The 22,835-nt window shown below is 44.8% G+C and overlaps 1 protein-coding gene across 5 annotated transcripts; it reads right to left on the minus strand.

Moving 5' to 3' along the window:
* Positions 1-1,500: 1,500 nt before the first annotated feature.
* HPS4 (HPS4 biogenesis of lysosomal organelles complex 3 subunit 2) lies at positions 1,501-22,399 on the minus strand. Of its 5 annotated transcripts, none has more exons than XR_013622798.1 (15): positions 22,196-22,362; positions 19,718-19,808; positions 16,438-16,581; positions 15,779-15,886; positions 15,554-15,661; positions 15,325-15,419; positions 15,095-15,170; positions 11,786-11,807; positions 11,505-11,607; positions 9,989-10,610; positions 8,351-8,573; positions 4,112-4,171; positions 3,895-3,997; positions 3,007-3,770; positions 1,501-2,930 (listed from the first exon to the last, which is right to left on the minus strand). XR_013622798.1 is itself a non-coding variant. In XM_068104430.2 (14 exons), exons 1-14 carry the CDS (start codon positions 22,228-22,230, stop codon positions 3,602-3,604), a joined length of 1,956 nt encoding a protein of 651 aa, XP_067960531.2. In that variant the 5' UTR covers positions 22,231-22,399; the 3' UTR covers positions 1,501-3,601. The 5 variants fall into 5 exon arrangements, 3 of the variants coding, with proteins under 3 accessions (XP_067960531.2, XP_067960530.2, XP_067960532.2); XR_013622799.1 differs by having other exon boundaries at positions 15,554-15,658; positions 22,196-22,354; XM_068104430.2 differs by having other exon boundaries at positions 1,501-3,770; positions 15,554-15,658; positions 22,196-22,399.
* Positions 22,400-22,835: the final 436 nt, after the last annotated feature.

Consider the following 22,835-nt stretch of genomic DNA (forward strand, 5'->3'; position numbering starts at 1 on the left):
TCATTGCTTCGACCAACCTGCGGAGCATATCCCGAGATGACGTTCACCAAGAGCTTTCCAATCATCATTTTCACCATGTGCAAAATAAAGAGATACTTCTGGAAAACGTACAGAAGTTTAACACAGTACTGTCCGTGAATTGAGTTCGATATCAGTTTACATCACTTTCAAGGATCAATTTATTTGCTTCGAAATGTCAAATGTGGTTTTTGTTTCTTTTAAAGGTCACATTAACAACATCGAGAATAATTTCAACATAATTCCAATGAACTTTTGGTTCTAAGTCATCTTGAAAAGTAAGTTCACCCCCACAAAAAAAATATTCCATATTAAATGCCAAGTCTGTATATAATTATTTACCCATGAGGCACACTGGGCGACACCAGAACGATAATGGTGCAAAAATGCTTTCACTGACCTGTCAGGATCTCTTAAAGTTATGCACATTCACTTTTGAGCAGTCCAGGTATAAACTGTCACCTTAGTGTTTCACAGACATCAATGTGTGTGCCGTCCATTGAAAGGACCTGAAACTGAAGAACCCATCTGTCTGCCAGCATTGCTCATCAATGCATGTTAAATATCCCACAGTCTTTCATAAGCAGAATGATCACCAGCACCTTGAAGAAATTACAAATTCCTGCCACCTTCAGGCAAACGTCTGGCCTGGCAAGCCTGTTCACGAAACACGGGCGAAAAACATTCCCCAGCTGACCACAGAAGAAGGTGGGAATAATTGGTGCCATTAAGGAAGTAGTAGTAATAGGGAATATGCCAATCCTGAGAGTTAAGAGGCTGGTGGAACCTAATGAACGAGCTGGAATCAAATGCATTTCAAACAGAAAGCTTTCGTGAGTACTCAATCAGAGATGTGGTCCCAATCTCTCAACTTGCGCTCACTCCGGAAGTTGCTGTGTACGGTTGCACAGCCATAGCAGCCAGAACAAAATGTTGACAGATTTCGTTCTGGGTGATTTTGTCCCTCTTATGTAATGATGTATACCCACCGTAATGATGTATACCCATTTTTCCCCGCAAAGCGGGGGTTGGCCTTTTCGGGGACCGTGGTTGTTGTTGTTTTTTTGGTCCCCTTTTTGAAGCAATGTTTTGCGGCCGGATGCCCTTCCTGCCGCCAACCTTGTTTGTCGCCTTTTTACGATAAACAGGGAATTACCAGTGTACTGGTACTCAATTTGCCGACCTCGGAAGGATGGCAGGCTGAGTCAACCCTTATCAAGTCAACCAAGTCAACTTGAAATGCATTTGATTCCAGCTCGTTCATTAGGTTCCACCAGCCTCTTATGTAATGATGTATGTACTCGTAATTTTCTCATTAAGCAAGTGCAACCAAACAGCAGGCAATGCGATAGTCATTACTCATACTCGTGCACCATGCTCTATATACAGAGCGTCGGTTCCACTGAAGCAGTTTCCTGTCTGGCGCTGCACTCCTGGACGAGTCGGAAGAGTTGCCACTCCGACACATAATACAATACATCATTTCTTTTTTTAAACTTTATGACCAAGCAAAACGCTAACATGAAAATATACATCAAACTGGTTGTATACAACTTAAAGATTTCTAATAGACCGAAGAAATGGTTAATAAATCGCGTCATGTGAAGACTAATTATACAATACGCATACAAACCGTACAATTACAGCATGAACTTGATAAAATAAAAATGGCAGTTTTGAATTATTTGAGTACAATTGTCATCGTTAAGCAAAAATGCTTTCACCGACCAGACGGCCAGCAGCTTCTGCTGTAATATGTTCATTTACTTCCAATAGTCTACTTATTCAGGAACCATTGCTGCAAAAATACAAAAACAATGTAATCAACAAAATGTTTAAGACAAAGTCAAACGCCAGACTTGGTGGTGTAACGGTGATAGCACCTGCTCCGAGTCTGGGAGGTCGGTGGTCCAAACCCCGCCTGAGTCTTACCAAAGACTAAAATGGTCCGTGCTGTTTAGCATTTAAAAGGTTAAGAGCATGGACAACCCCCATAGGTTGGCATCCATGAGGTGGAGAAAACTCCCCCTGAGGAAGTGCTCCGCTGAGTACGGTGAGAAAGGCAGCGTCATTGTTATGACGTCACTGTACCCAGAGTACCCCGGGAAGTGATGGCACTTCCCCCAAGCTCAGTGGCTATGTTTGTCTCGTCAGTATGTCCATGCGTGTTTGAGATGTGTGAGTGGCAGCTCCATTACGACCCTTAGACATTGCATAAAAAATACATTACCTTTACAATATTGCATAAACGAATAGACAATTGATTTAAATTGAATGCTTTGTTTACAAAACTCATTCACAGATGTCGGTAGTCTCCAAAGTGTTGTGTCCCCATCATTGACACTGGACTCGTAATCCAATTTCTCCAAATAATCTCTTTGGCTTTGAGTCGATACTCTGTATGGAATCCGATTCGAATAACGGTGACATCTCACCGTCAGGTGTCTTGAGAGGTTCACCAACACTTGCGTAGAATCAGCCATGTGTCACCGCTATTCCAGTGTCACTTGTGTAGAATCAGCCATGTGTCACTGCTATTTTAGTGTCACTTGTGTATAATCAGCCATGTGTCACCGCTATTCCAGTGTCACTTGTGTTTAATCAGCCATGTGTCACCGCTATTCCAGTGTCACTTGTGTATAATCAGCCATGTGTCACCGCTATTCCAGTGTCACTTGTGTATAATCAGCCATGTGTCACCGCTATTCCAGTGTCACTTGTGTCGAATCAGCCATGTGTCACCGCTATTCCAGTGTCACTTGTGTATAATCAGCCATGTGTCACCGCTATTCCAGTGTCACTTGTGTAGAATCAGCCATGTGTCACCGCTATTCCAGTGTCACTTGTGTATAATCAGCCATGTGTCACCGCTATTTTAGTGTCATTTGTGTATAATCAGCCATGTGTCACCGCTATGCTCATGTCACGTGTGTCGAATCGTGTCACCGCTATTTTAGTGTCACTTGTGTATAATCAGCCATGTGTCACCGCTATTCCAGTGTCACTTGTGTATAATCAGCCATGTGTCACCGCTATTCCAGTGTCACTTGTGTATAATCAGCCATGTGTCACCGCTATTCCAGTGTCACTTGTATAGAATCAGCCATGTGTCACCGCTCTTCCAGTGTCACTTGTATAGAATCAGCCATGTGTCACCGCTATTCCAGTGTCACTTGTGTAGAATCAGCCATGTGTCACCGCTATTTCAGTGTCACTTGTGTATAATCAGCCATGTGTCACCGCTATGCTCGTGTCACGTGTGTCGAATCAGCCATGTGTCACTGCTATTCTCGTGTCACTTGTATGGAATCAGCCATGTGTCTCCGCTATTGCAGTATCACTTGTGTAGAATCAGCTATGTGTCACCGCTATTGCAGTATCACTTGTGTAGAATCAGCTATGTGTCACCGCTATTCTCGTGTTACGTGTCGAATCAGCCACACGTCACCACTATTCTCGTGTCACTTGTATAGAATCAGCCATGTGTCTCTGCTATTCCAGTGTCACATGTGTCGAATCAGCCATGGCTTCTGTACATTCCTCTACCTCATTCTCTCTAATTACTCTCTTAGCAGTATGGTAGTTAAACACTGTCAAGCTTATTAAAGTGGGCTCTTGCTAAGCTCGGTAGCCGAGCAATGGAGTCGTGGGAGGTAGGAGTACCAAAAGGGAAGTTTGGCAGGGTTGGAGGAGAGTAAAAGGTCATGGTGTCAGCCGAAGAGCGAGCAGCAAACACCGAGTCCTTTCCCTTTCTTTGCACAACACAGGCACAAAAAGAGGGGAAAGAAAGGGTAGGACACATGGAAGTAAGCTGGAGTGAAGGAATTGCATTGATTAAAAGTAAAATGCAATAAGGAAGGTAAAATTGTTCCTTACCTCACAGTAACTTCTCTCAATCCCTGAAGGAGAGGTGATGATCCAGACTGAAGCATCGACGCCACCTGAAGCAGTGGTAACCCAGGTCGAGGGTTCGCTGGATCTGAGGACAGGCTCGATTAGCCTTGCTCATTACAAGCCTGGGGACTCTGAAATTCCAGGAGCTTGATAAACAATTGCTTCCTCTTCAGCAAAATTTAATACATTTCAGAATTACCTCCTGTGAGACCATTGGGGATGATGTCACATGTTGAGAGTGTCAGAATCTCGCTTGAACCTGCAAAGATGAAATGGCACAATCATGAGTGCTGAGGTGGCCGGACACACGACCTGATAATTAATGGTAAGGTGCAAGGCACACGATGTGGATAAGTTTCTTCAGGATCTAATGACAACCCAAACAAATAAAGGATGCCACAAAAAGCAGGTAACATGATAAAAAATCTCGTACCAGATTGTAAATGAGGAGTAATTGGGCAATGTGTCCACTGGGAGGTCGAGAATATGAAAAAATTCAAACGTAATGTAATGTTTGGCTTCCTAGATACGGGTTTAAACTGAAGGTGTCATAGGATAAGGTGCAGTGTTTCACCGTTAACACGAAACTACTAATACACAACAAAGTCTGAGTGGAGAAGAAATAACAACTTCATAATCAGACTGGGTGGTGTAATGGTTAGATTCGTTACAGCGTCCGCACTGAGTCTGGGACGTTGGTGGCTCAAACCCCACCCGAGTCATACCAACGATTTTAAAGATGGTATGTGCTGCTTCATTGCTTAACACACAGCATATAAAAGATAGGACAGAGCAAACCGTAGGTTGGCAACCATTGCACAGGGAAGATGGGCCGAATGGCCTCCTGTGTTGAAATTCCTTGTAAGGAAACTCATGTTTTTTGTTTTTTTACAACATGTCTCATACAAACACCACTGTCAATTCAAATGCCATGACCATAACAAACAAAACAAAGCGAGAAAAACGACTGTAACAGGAATGCTGAACATTTGCAAGGAAAAACAGCCACCACACCCATGTGGATGAAAGAAAATTGATGCGACCAGACGTCTGCTAATTCGCAAACATTACTTTGTTTTATAAAGCACAACACCGCAGATGTCATATTCTGAAAAAAAAAAGTTTAATAAACACATCAGAGCACCACAAAAAAAAAATTCATGAACTGAAAAGTAACTAAAACAAGAAAGAGCAGACATTGCAGACCCTCGCCAGGCCGTGTTTAGTGTTTTTTTAAGGCTTTTGTGTTAAAACAAATATGACGACCGAACCACATGACCGATGACGTCATTATTATTATTTTTTTCCACCAATGTATCCCTCGATGACGCTCAACAAATTTAATCTTGATTGGATGAAATTTTGTACTTGTCGAATTATGACGTCATACTGGAGGCACCAATGACATCATCATGAACATATGTTATTCCCCATGGAGAGTTCTTTACAATGAGCTATGTCTCAATTTTTTATATGTAGCACTTTCGGAGATAGAGAGGTGCCATTTTTTGGGGTTTTTCCAAGATGGCATCCATATCACATGACCTATGTCATAATTATAATTTAAAAAATATTATACAGGTGGACGTGCACCTATTGTGAAAATTTCCTGTCAATCGGACCCACGGTTGCAGAGAAAATCATTTATTCTGTGCGGACAGACAAAGGGTGAAAGGTGCGAGGAGAGCTCGGTGGGTGAAGTACCAACCGATAATGAAGGGGTGGAGGTTGAAAGAGGTGACAGTAAGGGAGGCATTAAAAGAGAGGCTGAGTAGTGTCGAGGATGATGTGGTTGAGCTTGAAAGTGGTTGGATGTCAATGAAAGATAGTCTGTTGGGAGCCGTTGGTGAGGTATGTGGATGGACAAAAGGACCACTGAGGCACTCGGAAACATGGTGGTGGGATGATGAAATTGGAAAGAGGATTGACGAGAAGACGAAGAAGTTCAAGGAGTGGCAGAAGGCAAAGGGTACGGGAGCAGAAAAAGCAGAGCATGAAAGTTATAAGGCAGCCAAGAAGGCTGCAAAGAAAGAGGTAGCAAAGGCGCAGGAGGCATGTAGGAAAATGTTCGGAGAACGCTTGGATTCGGAAGAGGGTCAGAGAGCGGTATTCAGGATTGCAAAGCAGATAGCAAAAGAGAGGTGTGATGTGATGGGGGTGAGTTGCTTGAAGGATGAAGTGGGACAAATCGTTGTGGACCCAGATGGAATTAAAGGAAGATGGAAAAGATATATGGAAATGCTGTTGAATACAGAGAATGAATGGGATGGCAACATAGAGAGTAACCCAGTTTTAGGACCGGCAGAGAAGATAACTGAGAAGGAAGTTGAGGCAGCGATAAAAGCAATGAAGAGTAGAAAAGCGGGAGGGCCGACGGGAGTTGTGGGAGATATGTTGAAGGCAGCAGTAAGTTGGGGTGTGAAGAGAATGACAGAGATCTGTAATCTGGTGGTGAAAAAAGGCCGCATTCCAGTGGCTTGGGAACTGAGTACCCTCGTCCCTCTATACAAGGGGAAAGGTGACCCTCTGGAGTGTGGCTCGTACCGAGCGATAAAGTTATTGGAGCATGGAATGAAGGTATTGGAAAGGGTGTTGGAGAGGAGGATAAGGAAGAAGGTGAAGATCGACGAAATGCAGTTTGGATTTATGCCAGGAAGAGGAACGACAGACGCGCTCTTTATTGTGAGGCAGTTGCTGGAGAAGTACATGGAGAGGAGGAAGAAGTTGTTTCTTGGGTTTGTTGATCTGGAGAAAGCATTCGATAGGGTTCCATGCGAAGTATTGACATGGGCATTGAGGAAGTTAGGAGTGGAGGAATGGTTGATCAGAGTAGTGATGGCAATGTACAAAAGAGCGCGCACAGCTGTAAGGACGAAGGACGGGAACAGTGGTGAGTTTGAGGTGAAGGTTGGAGTGCATCAGGGGTCGGTACTAAGTCCACTACTATTTGTAGCTGTGATGGAGGTGCTGGCTCAGAACGTAAAGGAGGGTTTACCGTGGGAGTTGTTGTATGCAGATGATCTGGTGTTGATTGCGGAAAGTATGGATGGACTGAAGGAAAAGATGAACAAGTAGAAGGAATGTATGGAGACAAAAGGTCTGAAGGTGAATATCGGAAAGACGAAGGTGATGGCAAGTGGTAAAGCATGTGGTGAGGTGGAAAGAACTGCGAAGTGGCCATGTGCTGTGTGTAGGAAGGGTGTCGGAGTGAACTCCATTCAATGTACAATGTGCGCTGAGTGAGTTCATCAAAAATGTAGTGGTCTGAGAGGGTCATTAACCAGTGTGGCAGCTACATTCAAATGTAAGGTGTGCACTGAGGGAGCTGCAGATGGAGGAAATGTTGAGTTGGATCTTGGAGACGGCGTGAAGCTGGAAGGTGTGAAAACATTTTGCTACCTCGGAGACATGCTGAATGGAGAAGGTGGATCAGACTCAGCAACGGTTGCTAGAGTGAGATGTGCATGGAAGAAGTTTCGGGAACTGAGTGGCGTGCCGATGAGGAGGGGAGTGTCGTTGAAGCTGAAGGGAAAGGTGTATGCTGCATGTGTGAGAAGTGTTATGATTTATGGGAGCGAGACATGGGTAATGAACGTAGAGCAGCAACGAAGGCTGGAAAGGGTGGAAATGCGAATGGTTCGGTGGATGTGCGGAGTATCGTTGAGAGAATATGAATGAATGAATGATCGTTTTAAGGCCATTTTCCCCGCTAGAGCGGGGGTTAGCCTTGCGGGCCCCATGACAATCATGGTTCCCTGTTTAGGCAATGTTTTTATGGCCGGATGCCCTTCCTGACGCCAACCCTGGGTCACGCTCTTACGATGCGCAGGGATACGGTGTACCGATTCTAAATCGGGGTACACACCGTGATCATTCATCCCAGCAAGCTGGTACTCAATTTGCCGACCTCGGAAGGATGACAGGCTGAGTCAACCCCCCTGGTGTTAATTCAGCGATCGACCGGGATTCGAACCCAGGATCCTAGGATCCCAAGCCGGCACCCTAACCGCTAAGCCAACACCAGGCTGAGAGAGAGGAAGAGAAATGATGAATTGCGAAAGATGATGGGAATAGAGCCTGTGATTGATGCTGTGAAGAGGAACAGGTTGAGATGGTTTGGTCATGTGTTGAGGAAGGATGAAAGTGACTGGTTGAGAAGAGTGATAGAAATGAATGTAGAAGGAAGTAGAGGACGGGGAAGACCGAGAAAGACTTGGCTAAAGATGGTGGAAGAAGAAATGCGGGCAAGGGGTTAACAAGGAGAGATGCAGAAAATAGGGCAAAATGGAGAAGATTGTCATGGGGACCGCAAGGCTAACCCCCGCTCTAGCAGGGAAAATGGCCTTAAAATGCATGTTGTTGTTGTTGTTGTTGGACAGACAAACAAACGGACTCATATGCAATACCCTCTCCTCTGGCGAGGGTAATAAAAACTTACCACGTACAATACTGTGATAATAGTCATTCGTGAGGTACAAAGATCGATCTCTGCTGTCCACTTTACTGTCTTTCCTCGTCTCTTCATTGGGGACACTTGACGAAGACACAGGAGCTCTGAATCTATGATACAGAAAACTGGAAGCCGGGACATTGTGAGTTGGAGACCTCAGATACGGCAACCTGGGCACCAAGGAATTTATGGTCGAAACGGCGGCGTCTTTCTGTGGGATAAAATACAGCCATGGTGAATGGTGAAGAATCACTTAAAAATTCTCGCATCTGGATCTTCACCAAAATTGAAACAATTATTCCTTGTCACACACCCAACCTGTCCACCAGGTTTCATCCACATCCGTCCACATATTTTTGAGATATCACGCTATTATATAGTTTTTGGCCCCATCTCCCAATGGTGAAGAATCAATTAAAAATTATAGTATGTGGATCTTCACCAAAATCTAATCATTTTTATCCTTGCCAAACACCCAAGCTGTCCACCACCAAATTTCGCCCGAATCCGTCCACAACTTTTTGGGATATCATGCAGACAAACAGACAGGGGCAAAAACATAACCATCGTCCATCGCAGATGGTGGAGGTAACAATTAAAACAAGAAAGAGCAATCGGAGATTGCAAACCCTCGCCAGGATGTGTTTTCAGTGGTTTTTAAGGCTTTTGTGTTAAAAACAAATACAGTATGGCGGCCGAACCACGTGACCGATGACGTCATCATTATTTTTTTTCTTCACCAATTTATCCCTCGGTGACGCTCAAGAAATTTCATCTTCATCGGATGAAGTTTTGTACTTGTCGAATTATGACGTCATAATGGAGGCACCTATGACATCATCATTAACATATTTTATTCCCCATGGAGAGTTCTTTACAATGAGCCATGTCTCAATTTTTTTCTATGTAGCACTTTCAGAGATATAGAGGTGCAAAGTTTTTCGGGTTTTCCAAGATGGCGGCCGAACCACGTGACCTATGAATGAATGAACCACGTGACCTATGATGTCATAATTTATTTTTTCTCCACCAATTTATAGGCGGGGTCTGCAAGTGGCAAATATGATTGGTCGTGACGACGTAAAATGCCATAAGATTTAGTCCAAGTACGGCTAAACCGAAGGCTTTTGGAAGTGTAAAAAGGGTGATTTGGGTTCTACGGTGCTCGACTATATAATTCAATTGAAATAAAATAAAGATTTTAAAGCTTGTAGAAAAATTCGGAAGTTAACCACCATTGATACAACATCTTTTACACCACCTTATTTTACACATTACATTAGTTATCCGTGCTTGTTGTTCGTGTCCTTCATGACGTCCTTAAAACGGTAAGTTTCCTGTTTGGATGACGGAATGATTTTCAATTTTGCTTGACTGTCAGACAGCCAGACGGAGTATAAAGATTATCTCTCCTCTCTGCACATGTGCGATCGGGCCAAATTCAGAGCCAAAGTAGTGCTAAACTCCACGTTCGTTTTCCAATTCGTGTTCAAAATATAACATTCAATTGAAATCAAGTAGTTTCTCGATCATAAACTGATGTTTGTAGGCAGACAGACAAAGTGAACCAATTGCTTAACGCGTTTTCCGCTTCGCATGCGCACGGCGTAATGATAGGAAACTCACCAGTGCAGACAGGGTGTGGACATCCTGGCGAAGATTTTGTCTCCCCAGCACAACAATGGAGAACGGAGGGAAAGAAAGGACCAATAAAGTTCCACACAGCATCTCCCCACTTAAATCTTCCACAACTCCTCGCAGGCTTTCTTCATATTCCTCCTTCCATTGTTGCTCATCTATTTCTCCTTCAGGGTTTCTTCCTCTCTCCTTTAGATTTTTGTTCTGCGTCACTTCATCAACAGCTATCCTGTCAAAACTTGTTTCCTCCCAATTCGCCATACGTCGAGGTTTCACACCTTCAATTTCCATTCCAACCTCGCACGTTTTCTGGCCTGCACCCTCATTGTCCCTCCCTTCCTCCACTTTCTCCTCCTCAATATGGTGCATGCCATTTTTACATGTTTCAGTGGGGGCTGAGCTGCAGAAAAGTGGGAATGGATTTCTCTCCATGTCGTTTCCCTGTTCTGTTGCTTCTTCTGCAGGAGAAATACTTCTCGGATTCAAATGATCTGTGGCAGTGGTACAGGACACCGGAAAGTCCTCAAAAGAGTCATTATCTGACCCTGACGTATCTGACAGTGTTCTGGAGAGCTGCACTTTTATCTTGCATCCACCCGCTTTTCCTTTCCTGCCAAGTGGAAAGAAAGATCATCGTAACGTATCAGATTATCACGCACACACTTCTACGAGCCTAGAATTATGTAAGCCCTTGGTGTCGTAGAATACAGGAGGAGACAATTTTAGATGAAAAACACCATTCATTTCATTTTGTGGAGTGTGCAGCACGTGGCTGCTGGTTTGTATCGTTGCTGCAAGGCGAGGCCATGCCGCTGATGCAGTTCCTCCTGTAGGTTAGGCAGGAATTTGGCCAGGGTGAAGGTGATAGCTTGCACGGGATCTTTAACTCCAACCAACTGATCCTGGGTCAGTACTGGCAACACATCGTCTAGCAAGCTCTCGCTCGGTAGGAACGCCCGGGCGGTATTGGCAAATTGTCTACACAATAATGGTGTGTCATGCCATGAAATCAGAGTGAAATCAAACAGAGTAAAATCCATGTGAACATGCATGCGTTGCCAGTCTGAGTACAGCACAGCCATAGAAATGGCATCACCTTCGATACCATCATGAACATTTCCAGCTCCATGTCCATGTGCAGCACACATTGACATTTGCTCTCTTCCTGATTTGTCCAAAATTTGGTGCAAGCATATATGCAAATGTAATTGAATTTACATCGTTCAAAGTTTCCCCAAAAATAACTTCCTGGTGTCTGTCAACATCGGTCAACACAGGATGCACATGGATCCCTGTTTGTCACAAAATTTGTAAGTGAAAGTATGGCAGAACACACCCAAACACACCCATAGACACTTGGTGTAATGTACACCAATCAATCGATCTTAAGTGCAAAGCATCCATTCTTGCAGTGGTCTGTAATTTTGAGGAGAGCCTCGATTGGCTCTCTAGCAATACAATAACCTAGATTGATGAATGTTTTATAATCTTATCAGTAATGTACCCATTTGGTAGGTGTCCATGGTCCTGAGTAAGATTTGAGAATTCTTCTGGTGTCAGGTAGATATCCTTAAGAAAAATTCCATTTTCTAATTTTTTAACACAACCTGGAAAACAAGATATAATACAGGTTTCAGGTAAAACTACATATATGCATTTGCTAAACCCAAGGTTCAAATGCAGGTGATGGCTGATGGACCAGATTAGTGATCAAAGTCTCGTGATATCTACTTCAGAATGTCACAATAATGAACTAGACTTTAGCTTTATGCTTTGTGACCTTACCCTTGAGTGAATATGATTCTTCCTGAAAAAAAAAGAGAAGGCAAGCTTGTAAGATTTCACCTTCCTCTCAAATTTCCCTATTCCCCTCTCGGCCAATCAAAACAAGTTGTTATTGGGGAAAGAAGACAAATAGGTAAAGGGGAATAGAGGAGACGATCAGGTAAAGGGGAATAGAGGAGACGAGCAGGTAAAAGGGAAGAGAGGAGACGATCAGGTAAAGGGGAAGACAGGATACGATCAGATAAAGGGGAAGAGAGGAGACGATAAGGTAAAGGGGAAGACAGGATACGATCAGATAAAGGGGAAGAGAGGAGATGAGCAGGTAAAGGGGAAGATAGGAAGCAAGCACATAAAAAGGAGGAGACAAGTCAAATGAGTAAAGGGGAAGAGAGGACACGAGCAGTTAAAGAAGAAGAGAGGAGATGAGCAGGTAAAAAAGAAGAAAGGAGATGAGCAGGTAAAGAAGAACAGAGGAGACGAGCAGATAAAGGGGGAAGAGAGGAAGCAAGCAGGTGAAGGGGAAGAGAGGAAGCGAGCACATAAAAAGGAGGAGACAAGTCAAATGAGCAAAGCGGAAGAGAGGACACGAGCAGTTAAAGAAGAAGAGAGGAGATGAGCGGGTAAAGACGAAGAAAGGAGAGGAGCAGGTAAAGAAGAACAGAGGAGACGAGCAGGTAAAGGAGAACAGAGGAGACGAGCAGGTAAAGGGGAAAAGAGGAGACCAGCAGGTTAAGGGGAAGGTAGGAGACGAGCAGCTAAAGGGGAAGAGAGAAAGCAAGCACGTAAAAAGGAGGAGACAAGTCAAATGAGTAAAGGGGAAGAGAGGGCACAAGCAGTTAAAGAAGAAGAGAGATGAGCGGGTAAAGAAGAAGAGAGGAGATGAGCAGCTAAAGGGGAAGAGAGGAGGTGAGCAGATAAAGGGGAAGAGAGAAAGCAAGCACGTAAAAAGGAGGAGACAAGTCAAATGAGTAAAGGGGAAGAGAGGACACAAGCAGTGAAAGGAGATGAGCGGGTAAAGAAGAAGAGAGGAGATGAGCAGGTAAATAAGAAGGGAGGAGACAAGCAGCTAAAGGGGAAGAGAGGAAGTAAGCATGTAAAAAGGAGGAGACAAGTCAAATGAGTAAAGGGGAAGAGAGGACACGAGCAGTTAAAGAAGAAGAGAGGAGAGGCCTGGGTAAAGGGGAAGAGAAGAGACGAGTGGGAAAATGTGAAGAGATGAGACGTATGGGTAAAGGGGGAAGAGAGGAGACGAGTGGGTAAAGGGGAAGAGAGGAGACGAGTGGGTAAAGGGGAAGAGATGAGACGTATGGGAAAATGTGAAGAGATGAGACGTATGGGTAAAGGGGGAAGAGAGGAGACGAGTGGGTAAAGGGGAAGAGATGAGACGTATGGGTAAAGGGGGAAGAGATGAGACGTATGGGTAAAGGGGGAAGAGAGGAGACGAGTGGGTAAAGGGGAAGAGAGGAGACGAGTGGGTAAAGGGGAAGAGATGAGACGTATGGGTAAAGGGGGAAGAGAGGAGACGAGTGGGTAAAGGGGAAGAGAGGAGACGAGTGGGTAAAGGGGAAGAGAGGAGACGATTGGGTAAAGGGGAAGAGAGGAGACGATTGGGTAAAGGGGAAGAGAGGAGACGAGTGGGTAAAGGGGAAGAGAGGAGACGATTGGGTAAAGGGGAAGAGAGGAGACGAGTGGGTAAAGGGGAAGAGAGGAGACGATTGGGTAAAGGTGAAGAGAGGAGATGAGTGGGTAAAGGGGAAGAGAGGAGACGAGTGGGTAAAGGGGAAGAGAGGAGACGATTGGGTAAAGGGGAAGAGAGGAGATGAGTGGGTAAAGGGGAAGAGAGGAGATGAGTGGGTAAAGGGGAAGAGAGGAGACGAGTGGGTAAAGGGGAAGAGAGGAGACGAATGGGTAAAGGGGAAGAGAGGAGATGAGTGGGTAAAGGGGAAGAGAGGAGACGATTGGGTAAAGGGGAAGAGAGGAGACGAGTGGGTAAAGGGGAAGAGAGGAGACGAGTGGGTAAAGGGGAAGAGAGGAGACGATTGGGTAAAGGGGAAGAGAGGAGATGAGTGGGTAAAGGGGAAGAGAGGAGACGAGTGGGTAAAGGGGAAGAGAGGAGACGAGTGGGTAAAGGGGAAGAGAGGAGACGATTGGGTAAAGGGGAAGAGAGGAGACGAGTGGGTAAAGGGGAAGAGAGGAGACGATTGGGTAAAGGGGAAGAGAGGAGACGAGTGGGTAAAGGGGAAGAGAGGAGACGAGTGGGTAAAGGGGAAGAGAGGAGACGAGTGGGTAAAGGGGAAGAGAGGAGACGAGTGGGTAAAGGGGAAGAGAGGAGACGAGTGGGTAAAGGGGAAGAGAGGAGACGAGTGGGTAAAGGGGAAGAGAGGAGACGAGTGGGTAAAGGGGAAGAGAGGAGACGATTGGGTAAAGGGGAAGAGAGGAGACGAGTGGGTAAAGGGGAAGAGAGGAGACGAGTGGGTAAAGGGGAAGAGAGGAGACGAGTGGGTAAAGGGGAAGAGAGGAGACGAGTGGGTAAAGGGGAAGAGAGGAGACGAGTGGGTAAAGGGGAAGAGAGGAGACGAGTGGGTAAAGGGGAAGAGAGGAGACGAGTGGGTAAAGGGGAAGAGAGGAGACGAGTGGGTAAAGGGGAAGAGAGGAGACGAGTGGGTAAAGGGGAAGAGAGGAGACGATTGGGTAAAGGGGAAGAGAGGAGACGAGTGGGTAAAGGGGAAGAGAGGAGACGAGTGGGTAAAGGGGAAGAGAGGAGACGAGTGGGTAAAGGGGAAGAGAGGAGACGAGTGGGTAAAGGGGAAGAGAGGAGATGAGTGGGTAAAGGGGAAGAGAGGAGACGAGTGGGTAAAGGGGAAGAGAGGAGACGAGTGGGTAAAGGGGAAGAGAGGAGACGAGTGGGTAAAGGGGAAGAGAGGAGACGATTGGGTAAAGGGGAAGAGAGGAGACGAGTGGGTAAAGGGGAAGAGAGGAGACGAGTGGGTAAAGGGGAAGAGAGGAGACGAGTGAGTAAAGGGGAAGAGAGGAGACGAGTGGGTAAAGGGGAAGAGAGGAGACGAGTGGGTAAAGGGGAAGAGAGGAGACGAGTGGGTAAAGGGGAAGAGAAGAGTGGAGTCAGTCAGGGCGGATGAAGGAGAAACATGGGTCCACGGGACGGGACCAGATGCACGCATTTGAGTGAAGGAATAATATAACACGATTTTAGGCTAAGGGATGAGGGGAGGGGCTATGCTGTGTTAGTGATGAAGGATGACGTTTTGGGGGTGAAGATTATATAAAGCTGTACAATATCAGGAAATGTACCGGTAGATCCACGCAGAGATTCACGACAAATGAGAAAGCCGTCGTGAGGAGAGAAGAGAAGGAGGTGGACAACACCCTAAAAAGAAAATATTAAACAAAAACAAGAGTTTATTTCATACTCGTATATTTCACGATGGAGATGCCAAGTATATGTAAACGCTGACAGGAAGGAGCAAGTGTCGTACGGCATTCAGAATTTTAAAATGTAGTCGATGGACAAAATGTATTACATGGTTTGGTGATAAATCGCTCCTCCCAACACATTGCTCCACTTGTGGAGCGAGACCAAAAAACCAGCGGATTCATCCAGCAGCAAGGGGTCAACCTTAGGTCCGAAAAAAGCATGAGATACGGGATAGGGGGTTATAAGGAATGTGCACACAGAAGTTGGGAATGATGTAGAAAGGTGCGGTGAGCTGTGTTGTTGTATCAGGTGCATTGGGTGAAAACATCTCCTACCGTGGATAGCAAAGGATGAGGAAGAGACCGGAAAAGACCAAGAGAGAGTGGAGGGGAGCGCAAGCAGGACAAGAAGACAGTCCAGGATGGAGAATCGTTGCCTTGCTGCTGAATGATGGAGAATGCGGAATCACGTCAAACCAGTGTCTGCTGGACAACCAATCACCTTTAACTTTGTTAAATCACAGGTGTATATCAGAGCTGAGTGAAATAAACAGGCAGCACCTTATAGACGTGCTCAAGCGGACCATGAAACATTGTGAAGAGATACACCAGCAGCTCCAATAACGCAGTGCAGCATTGTGGTGGAAGAACCGCGTGGCAAGCGAGGACCTGGTGATTTCACAAATTGCAAAAGAAAAGTCACAATACATGGAAGAGATTAAATATGATGCTTTCAAATGAACAGCGACTCATCGGAAATGAAGACAGAATACACGAAGATGATGGATATGGTGGGGGAGGAGCACAGGTACAATGGGGGTGGAGGAGTGGATGAGAGTAGAACACGCGTCAAAGCATCTCAGGCAAGAGGTGAGTCGAGGAGGTTGTGATGGAGGGAGAAGATTCACTAGCGGGCATATGATCACACGATGCCTTTTGAAAAGAGCAGGCAATTGTGTGTCGGTAATTTGGCCAAGTTCCAAATTCCTACCCTAACCTAGAGCATCCTGGTACAGAATGATCAACCTGTCCCAGGTTGGTTCTCAGCCACAGAAACTGCTTCAGCAGGCCAATGATATGCAAGTGAAAGCAAAGTACTGCATAGTCATGGATGGATGGATGGGGACAAGGGCATGGCAAACATCATGGAAATGAAGAGGAATGAGTGAAAATGATGGCAGGGGGTGAGGGCAAATACACGAGGTAAATAGACCAAGTACCAGAAGAATCGATCCATGGTGCTGAACAGCTAGAGTAGTGTTCCGCAGCTTAACAAGAGTAGGTTTCGAGCCTGCAGCCAATTCGGAGGTGGCTCGTAGTACACCAGGTATCTGACTGCAGATCAGGGCACGGTTGCAGGACAGCTGGAGGATACCAGGGTGTGAGAGGAATGTGTGTGGAAGGTGTGGAAAAAGTTGAGTGAAGGTAAAGGGGGGAGTGGTGGGTTTGTATGGGTGGCAGGTATGGAGATTACATTTGGGTAAACACGGTAATTTCAATATTGCAAGAGGGCAATAGAGAATTAGAAACAAGCTCGATAACTTCAACCTTTGTGAGAACATGCAACCGACAAAAGGAAAAGTTGTTGTTTGTGTTCATACAAAAAGCAAATATTTGGCTTCATCCAAAGTTCTGACAAAAATATGAATGAATAGACCCAAGTGGGAAAGACTTAAATTATGAGGTTTAATGAAATAATGATCAAGGTCAAATTAAATTAAGAGGTTAAATTAAGAGGATTAAGAGGTTAAAATTAAATAATGAGGAAACATAAATGATGGAATCCCACAATGTGATGGACATACATTTTCCATTTTTATTTAATTAATTATCTCACCACCCGGATGCAAATTAAACAAGGCTCCATTCGTTTTTATGCATCGATGCCATGAATCATCATGCCAAGTTTCCAAATTATCCGTTGAGCCGCCTCGAATAAGTAGGAAAAAAACCAAAAAAATGTCCATGCACCCGCTGACTGACGGAAGGATGGACTTAAGGACATCGTGATGGTTTAATAGCTCATCTCGATACATGAGCTACAAATGGCTCGTCCTAATCTTTATCTTGTTTAAGTACCGGCTAATGTGTGCAGCTAACTGGTGGGGAAGAACGTCTTGGCTATCGCTAGTGCGGACCATGCTAAACCAATGGAGGTAGAAACATCACAGGCAGATTGGAAGAACATGTGGAGGAGGGGGTTATCATTTACAAGGGAGGGGGGGGGGAGGAGGGGGGCAAGGAAAGGTATGTGGTACATTAATACAATCAAGGTTTATTCACAAAGTACAGCAGGGCAAACACATATATTTGTGTGGTGCGGCAAAAGAAAATAAAAGGGGAAAATCGAGTGGTGCAGCAACGTACAAAAGGAGAGAGACATGGTGCTGCTCTTACCCGTCTTATATAAACACAACATTGTTGCCAGATCAGACTCACACCCAAAGAAAAGGTAGAAAGGTTTCAGAAAGAAAGAGCAGGTTGAAGCTTGGATGACCTCTTGGCTCACTGGGTCAGGACTGACGAGTCCGTCGTTTCCCTGTGCTGGGGGATGGGGTAGGGTGGGTAGGAAGGAGGAGTAGGTAAGGATAATGGGGAGTAAATTGTTGTGCTCTCTAAGATTGAACTGTTCACCCGGCCTGGTTCGGTGCTGCTCTCTGTTCCCCTGGCAGATCAAATGCAGAGGTTTGTCGCCTCCAGTGGCCACATCCGACAAAGTAGAATGGAACTCGAAGACCAGACTGGATGACAGCAATCAGACCCCAACGACCTCGTCTCCGTCCTGTCTCGTACTGTCTTCTCCTGTCCTGAACAGAACTTGAACTGCCGCATTCTTTCTAGACAGATTTGTAGCTCTACCTTATATTCGTCTGGGGAGGTGCGGAGTCCGGTCAGGGTCAAGGGTGATGCCTGCCCTTTCCAGGCGTGGTTTCCAGTAAGGTGTGAGCAAAGGTCAGGCGCCGCCCTCTTTGATCCTGGTTTGGCATGTCCATTGGCTCAGATGAGCCTCCATGTGACGACTGTGACATCATCTTCTCCACGAGCTTGTCGGTCTGAAATTGTCCTCATTCATTTTCGGGATGTGCCACGGGCCTCAGCTCCTGACTTAACATTGGGCAAACTTGCATCGCTCCCCGTTCGCCGCCCCAATGTCCGGCAAGGGCCCAGATGGCATGATGAACAACCGGAGGGTCATCACTGACAGGAGGGAACAGGTTTGCGCTAACTGGCAATGTCACATTGGTGGTGGCGCCACGAGCGCGGGTGAAATGGCTTCCTCCAGCAGCGCAAGATAGCGGTTGCAGCAGTGAGGTGTATGTCGGTATTTGAAATGTTGCGGTGGTCGAGTGATTTAGGTCTTGCGGTGGTGAGGCTGTGGTTGAATCGGTGTGGTTGAGGCACAAGCACGAGTGAATGCTGAGTAAATAAAACAAAATGATGGTCATTGGTCTTCAGGTGCAGGAAGGAGGTTGTGGTGTTATGGCAAGGAGGTGGTTTGTAGTCATGTTGTGGCTAAACTGCAGTTGAGGTGCTGTTGCGGTGGTGGTGGCAGTTCAGTTACTCCTCAGTCACATTTGCTCTACGGCTAGGATACGGCGGCCGTACCCCCCCTAAATTGACAGAAACGTGCGGCGGCCGCAGAGTTTCTGAGGTGGCCTCAGGGTGGCCCTAGGGCGTATGGCTATCTTTTACAGGCCGTAGGGGTCGCCGTGGAATTACAGCGCGGAGTTATAACTTTTTTCATTTCTAGGTCGGCCGTAGCAATTCGACAAGCCGTAGCCATGACAACTGTAAGTGCTGTTATACATATGAAAAATAACTGGTATATATACCCACTTGTTACCGTCCGTCTGGCCGCACGTTCGCCTTAGGGCCCCCCTGCGGTCACCTTGCGGGCACCTTGAGGCTACCTTGCGTCTGCCTTGAAAATTATATGGCCGCCGCAGGGACGCCCTAAGGTCACCGTGCGACATCAAATCAAAGACCGTACGGCACCCCCACGTTTTCGGTCTCCACAACTTCTAAATACCCCGTGCGGCTACCCGAAAAATAAAAACATTTGTGACTGCTACATTGTGTGACCGTGGAAATACTGCGGCCGCCCTATAATTGCTAGTGGCCGTAGATTATTTAGACCCTACGGCCGCCGAGCCAAATGTGACTGAAGCATTATGGCGCACAGATTTGAATGAGTTTTGGCGCACATATGCAAATGACGAAGCACACCCAATCTGGCTCATGAGAGCTAGCGCTTGGCTCCAGAACGAAGATAGAAGATGGGGAAAAAACCTAACGAATCCCTCACAACGCATATCCCCTTTGAAATCCACGAGACACAAGGAAGGGGTATCTGGATGGAACATTTAATAATGAACTAACAAACTCAGGAACCTATATGTTGTGTGCCATTGCCAGGGGTGTCGCTTCACCTGAACAGTAACAATATTATAAGGCAATGAAGGGTGATGGTAAATAGTGACAATAAACGGCTAGACAAACCTTCGTGCAAGTGAAGTAACAAATTCCTTGCTCCGTTTCATCCTCCTCTCTTGTGACACGTGCAAAGTCATAAACCATAAGGTACTCCCACCTGAGAACAAAATACTGGGTACATAGTGGACTCGCTTGAGGTTATAAAATCATTTAAATGCTGAGGTTTTCCTAACTTTAAATCCCAGCTCCAACAGAATGGCACAAAATAGCAAAATATTGTTGCAGTTATGGAAAAAGGACCACGGGGAGCCGCATCAAACACAAGAAGCCCTTGGTTAGATATTTCATTAGTAAGTGCAATTAGTCAGGTCCCATCCCTTCGTACCAGGTGACGAGGAAGACGCGTTGTGCGGATTCAGCAGGCTCTTTCCCTCTGTGTGATTTCCCACTTTCTATCCATCTTTCCATCCAACGATCCATTCACCCATCATCCATCCCAATACCTAACCCCTTCACTTTCAAACCTCTTTTGCCCGGTTCCTCCCTTTAAAAAACCCGCACCCTTTCCCCCTCAGACCTCTCGAGCCTCGTACTTTCTTGGAAACCACTTCTTCATTTTAGAAGAGGAAACCTCCTCTTCCATCTTTATTTTTCTCTCTATCTTCCCCGTATGATTGTGGTGTGCCTATCCTGTGTTCTCTTAAATAAGATTGTTTTTAAGTTAAGTAAAACAAGATATAGTAAAAAGGGGATCTTTATGTGTTTAGGAGATAATTGCTTTTCTCTGCATTGCCTGTAAATATTTGCCTGTAAATTCCTGCCTTTCTTTGTTAAAATGTTTCAAACGTGCTCGGTTGTCTTTTGGTGTGATCAAACTTCGACATCTGTCTGTCGCAAACTTCAAGACATCTGTCGCAACAGCCGACGCAAAACTTCTCCATCCCATAATTTAATGGCGAGTATGTGAACATGAACTGAGTTTCAGAGACTTGAGAAAGGTTACGTGGTCCCAGACAGGTACACACCCCCAATGTCATTACGCATTCAATATTACTTTGAAAGACTGAATGGACTCTTGATTCTGGCAGAAATTTCAATGGTGCCCCAGATTATACCGCTGGTGGCCTTCTTTGAGAAACAAGTATTCCCATGGAACCATGGACATGAAGTCAAAATTTCAGATGGCCTCTGAGAGGACTCTGGCAGTCAAAATATATACGGCATTTGAGACTGGTTACCTCTGCCACCAAAGGTGGATGGAGGATATGTTTCATCACTGGCTGTCTATCTGTCTGTCAACAGGATATTTCAAAAATTTATGGACAGATTCGGAGGAGACCTGGTGGACAGGATGGGGTGTGTGACTAGGACGAAATTACTAGTTTTTGGTGAAGATCCGAATGTGGATCTTGACACGAGAATTTTTTAAAATGATTCTTTCCATTGAGCGGTTGGGACTAAAACCGATATACATCACGATATTTCAAAAACGTTGTGGACGGATTCGGCCGAAACTTGGTGGGTAGGTTGGGTGTGTGACAAGGACGAATCAATTCGATTTTGGTGAAGATCTGGATCCGATCATTGGGATACAGATCTTCGCGGAGTTCTGCTCTCTACCGAGTACCCACCGTTCTAATTAGCCCACCCCCTACACAGCAAGAGACAGGGTTTTGCAATCACGTGTGTGTCTGTGTCCGTGTCTGTGTCTGTCTGTCCGTACCGTAAACCTTTTTACCATTTGAGCTATTGTCATCAAATTTTCAACAAACCCTTATTATGATAATATGGAGAAGGCAAATTAATAAATTTATCAAAAGGTCAAACGTCAGCGTCACATAAGATCATCAATTTCCATCTGATTGACATGAAATTTTAAGAATTTGCATATTGGGTCACTGAATTGGTTCACCAATCAAAAGCTAACAGCAGATTGTTTTTTTTATATCAAAAATAATTGCTTCACCAATCAAAAGCTAGAATCTGATTAAAAAAAATTTTTTTTTAGATCTAAAGCTCAAAGGTCAAGGTTGCATAAAATCATAAATTTTCATTTTGTATTTAAAAAAAAACTGTTTTCGTTATTTTTGAGAATACGGAAGAAGAAGAAGAAGAAGACGTCCAGTTGCAAACGGAGGCGGACGGGCTTTGCATTTTCAGATGCTTTCTCGTTCCCTCTTTTCTTTATTTATACATTTCTGAGGCTCGCTTCGGGAAGTTTGGGTTTTCACTGTTTCTTCGCCAACACTTGCTGTTTCTTCGTTTGATTATGTAAACAAAGAGCTTCTTCTTCATAAAAACATTTAATATCATTGGTGAATATTCTAATTCATGAACTTAAATGTGGTCGTGTCATGTGTCCGTAATCGTATAACGGGGTTCGGTGGGATGTCTTCCTCTCAGCATATCCATAAGATGGATCGTTTATAGGGAACGGGGGGGAAGAACTCCCGAGAATTGTTATGCCATATGTAAACGACCCCCTGAAAACACCTCGTTTCAAAACAAAAAGTATAATTTATGGCGCTGTCAGGTCATTCTTACCATGATTCATCTTGCTTTGACACCGTCGCCTCCATTGGCCGATGTAGGCAACAACAAACTTCTAACAAAGAACGTAACAACTTAAAATTATTGACACTTCTGCAATAATACCAGCTTTACTTCAACGAAATTACTTAAAGTTAAACTTCCTCTGGATCATTAATTCCGGTTTACACGCGTTTCGTGAGCAGACATTTTAAAAAGGAGAATTTGTATAATATTGTCGTTTTAATCGAGCTTATTCATTACGCCTTTGATAATAAGCGACATACATCAGCTTTAGATTTAATTTTAATGGAAAGTATTTTTTAAAGTAAAGGTTGGGGAATGGAACAGTCAAGCTAATAATATTGGATTAATACACCTCAACAATTATAATGCCAGTATAAGCATTAAATTTGAAGTTAAAATAAGAGAAACACAGGTGGATATAATTAGTAAAAAGGAAACGCCTTAATAATCAACAAGGAACAAAAGCAACAAGTTTAATATCTTGCAGTATTAAATGTGTCCTGTATCTAATAATTGTAATATCAATAGACATTAGACGTCATCGAAATTCACCAGAAACCATTTTTGTTATATACTTTTCGTTGTAATCTAAATCCAACAGCTACTTTAAAGTCTGTTTGTTTTTTAT

The sequence above is a fragment of the Myxine glutinosa genome, chromosome 3, assembly GCF_964187855.1.
Source record: "Myxine glutinosa chromosome 3, kmMyxGlut1.1, whole genome shotgun sequence".
Classification (NCBI taxonomy): Eukaryota; Metazoa; Chordata; class Myxini; order Myxiniformes; family Myxinidae; genus Myxine; species Myxine glutinosa.

Excerpts from the sequence above, each read along its gene's own strand:
- HPS4 (XM_068104429.2), bottom strand. The coding sequence starts at position 22,230 with ATGGAGGCGACGGTGTCAAAGCAAGATGAATCATG. Across the intron at positions 15,887-16,437 it reads ACCATGGATCGATTCTTCTG|GTCCTCGCTTGCCACGCGGT; the intron begins GTACTTGGTCTA and ends TGAAATCACCAG. Across the intron at positions 3,998-4,111 it reads CCCCAATGGTCTCACAGGAG|ATCCAGCGAACCCTCGACCT; the intron begins GTAATTCTGAAA and ends GCCTGTCCTCAG.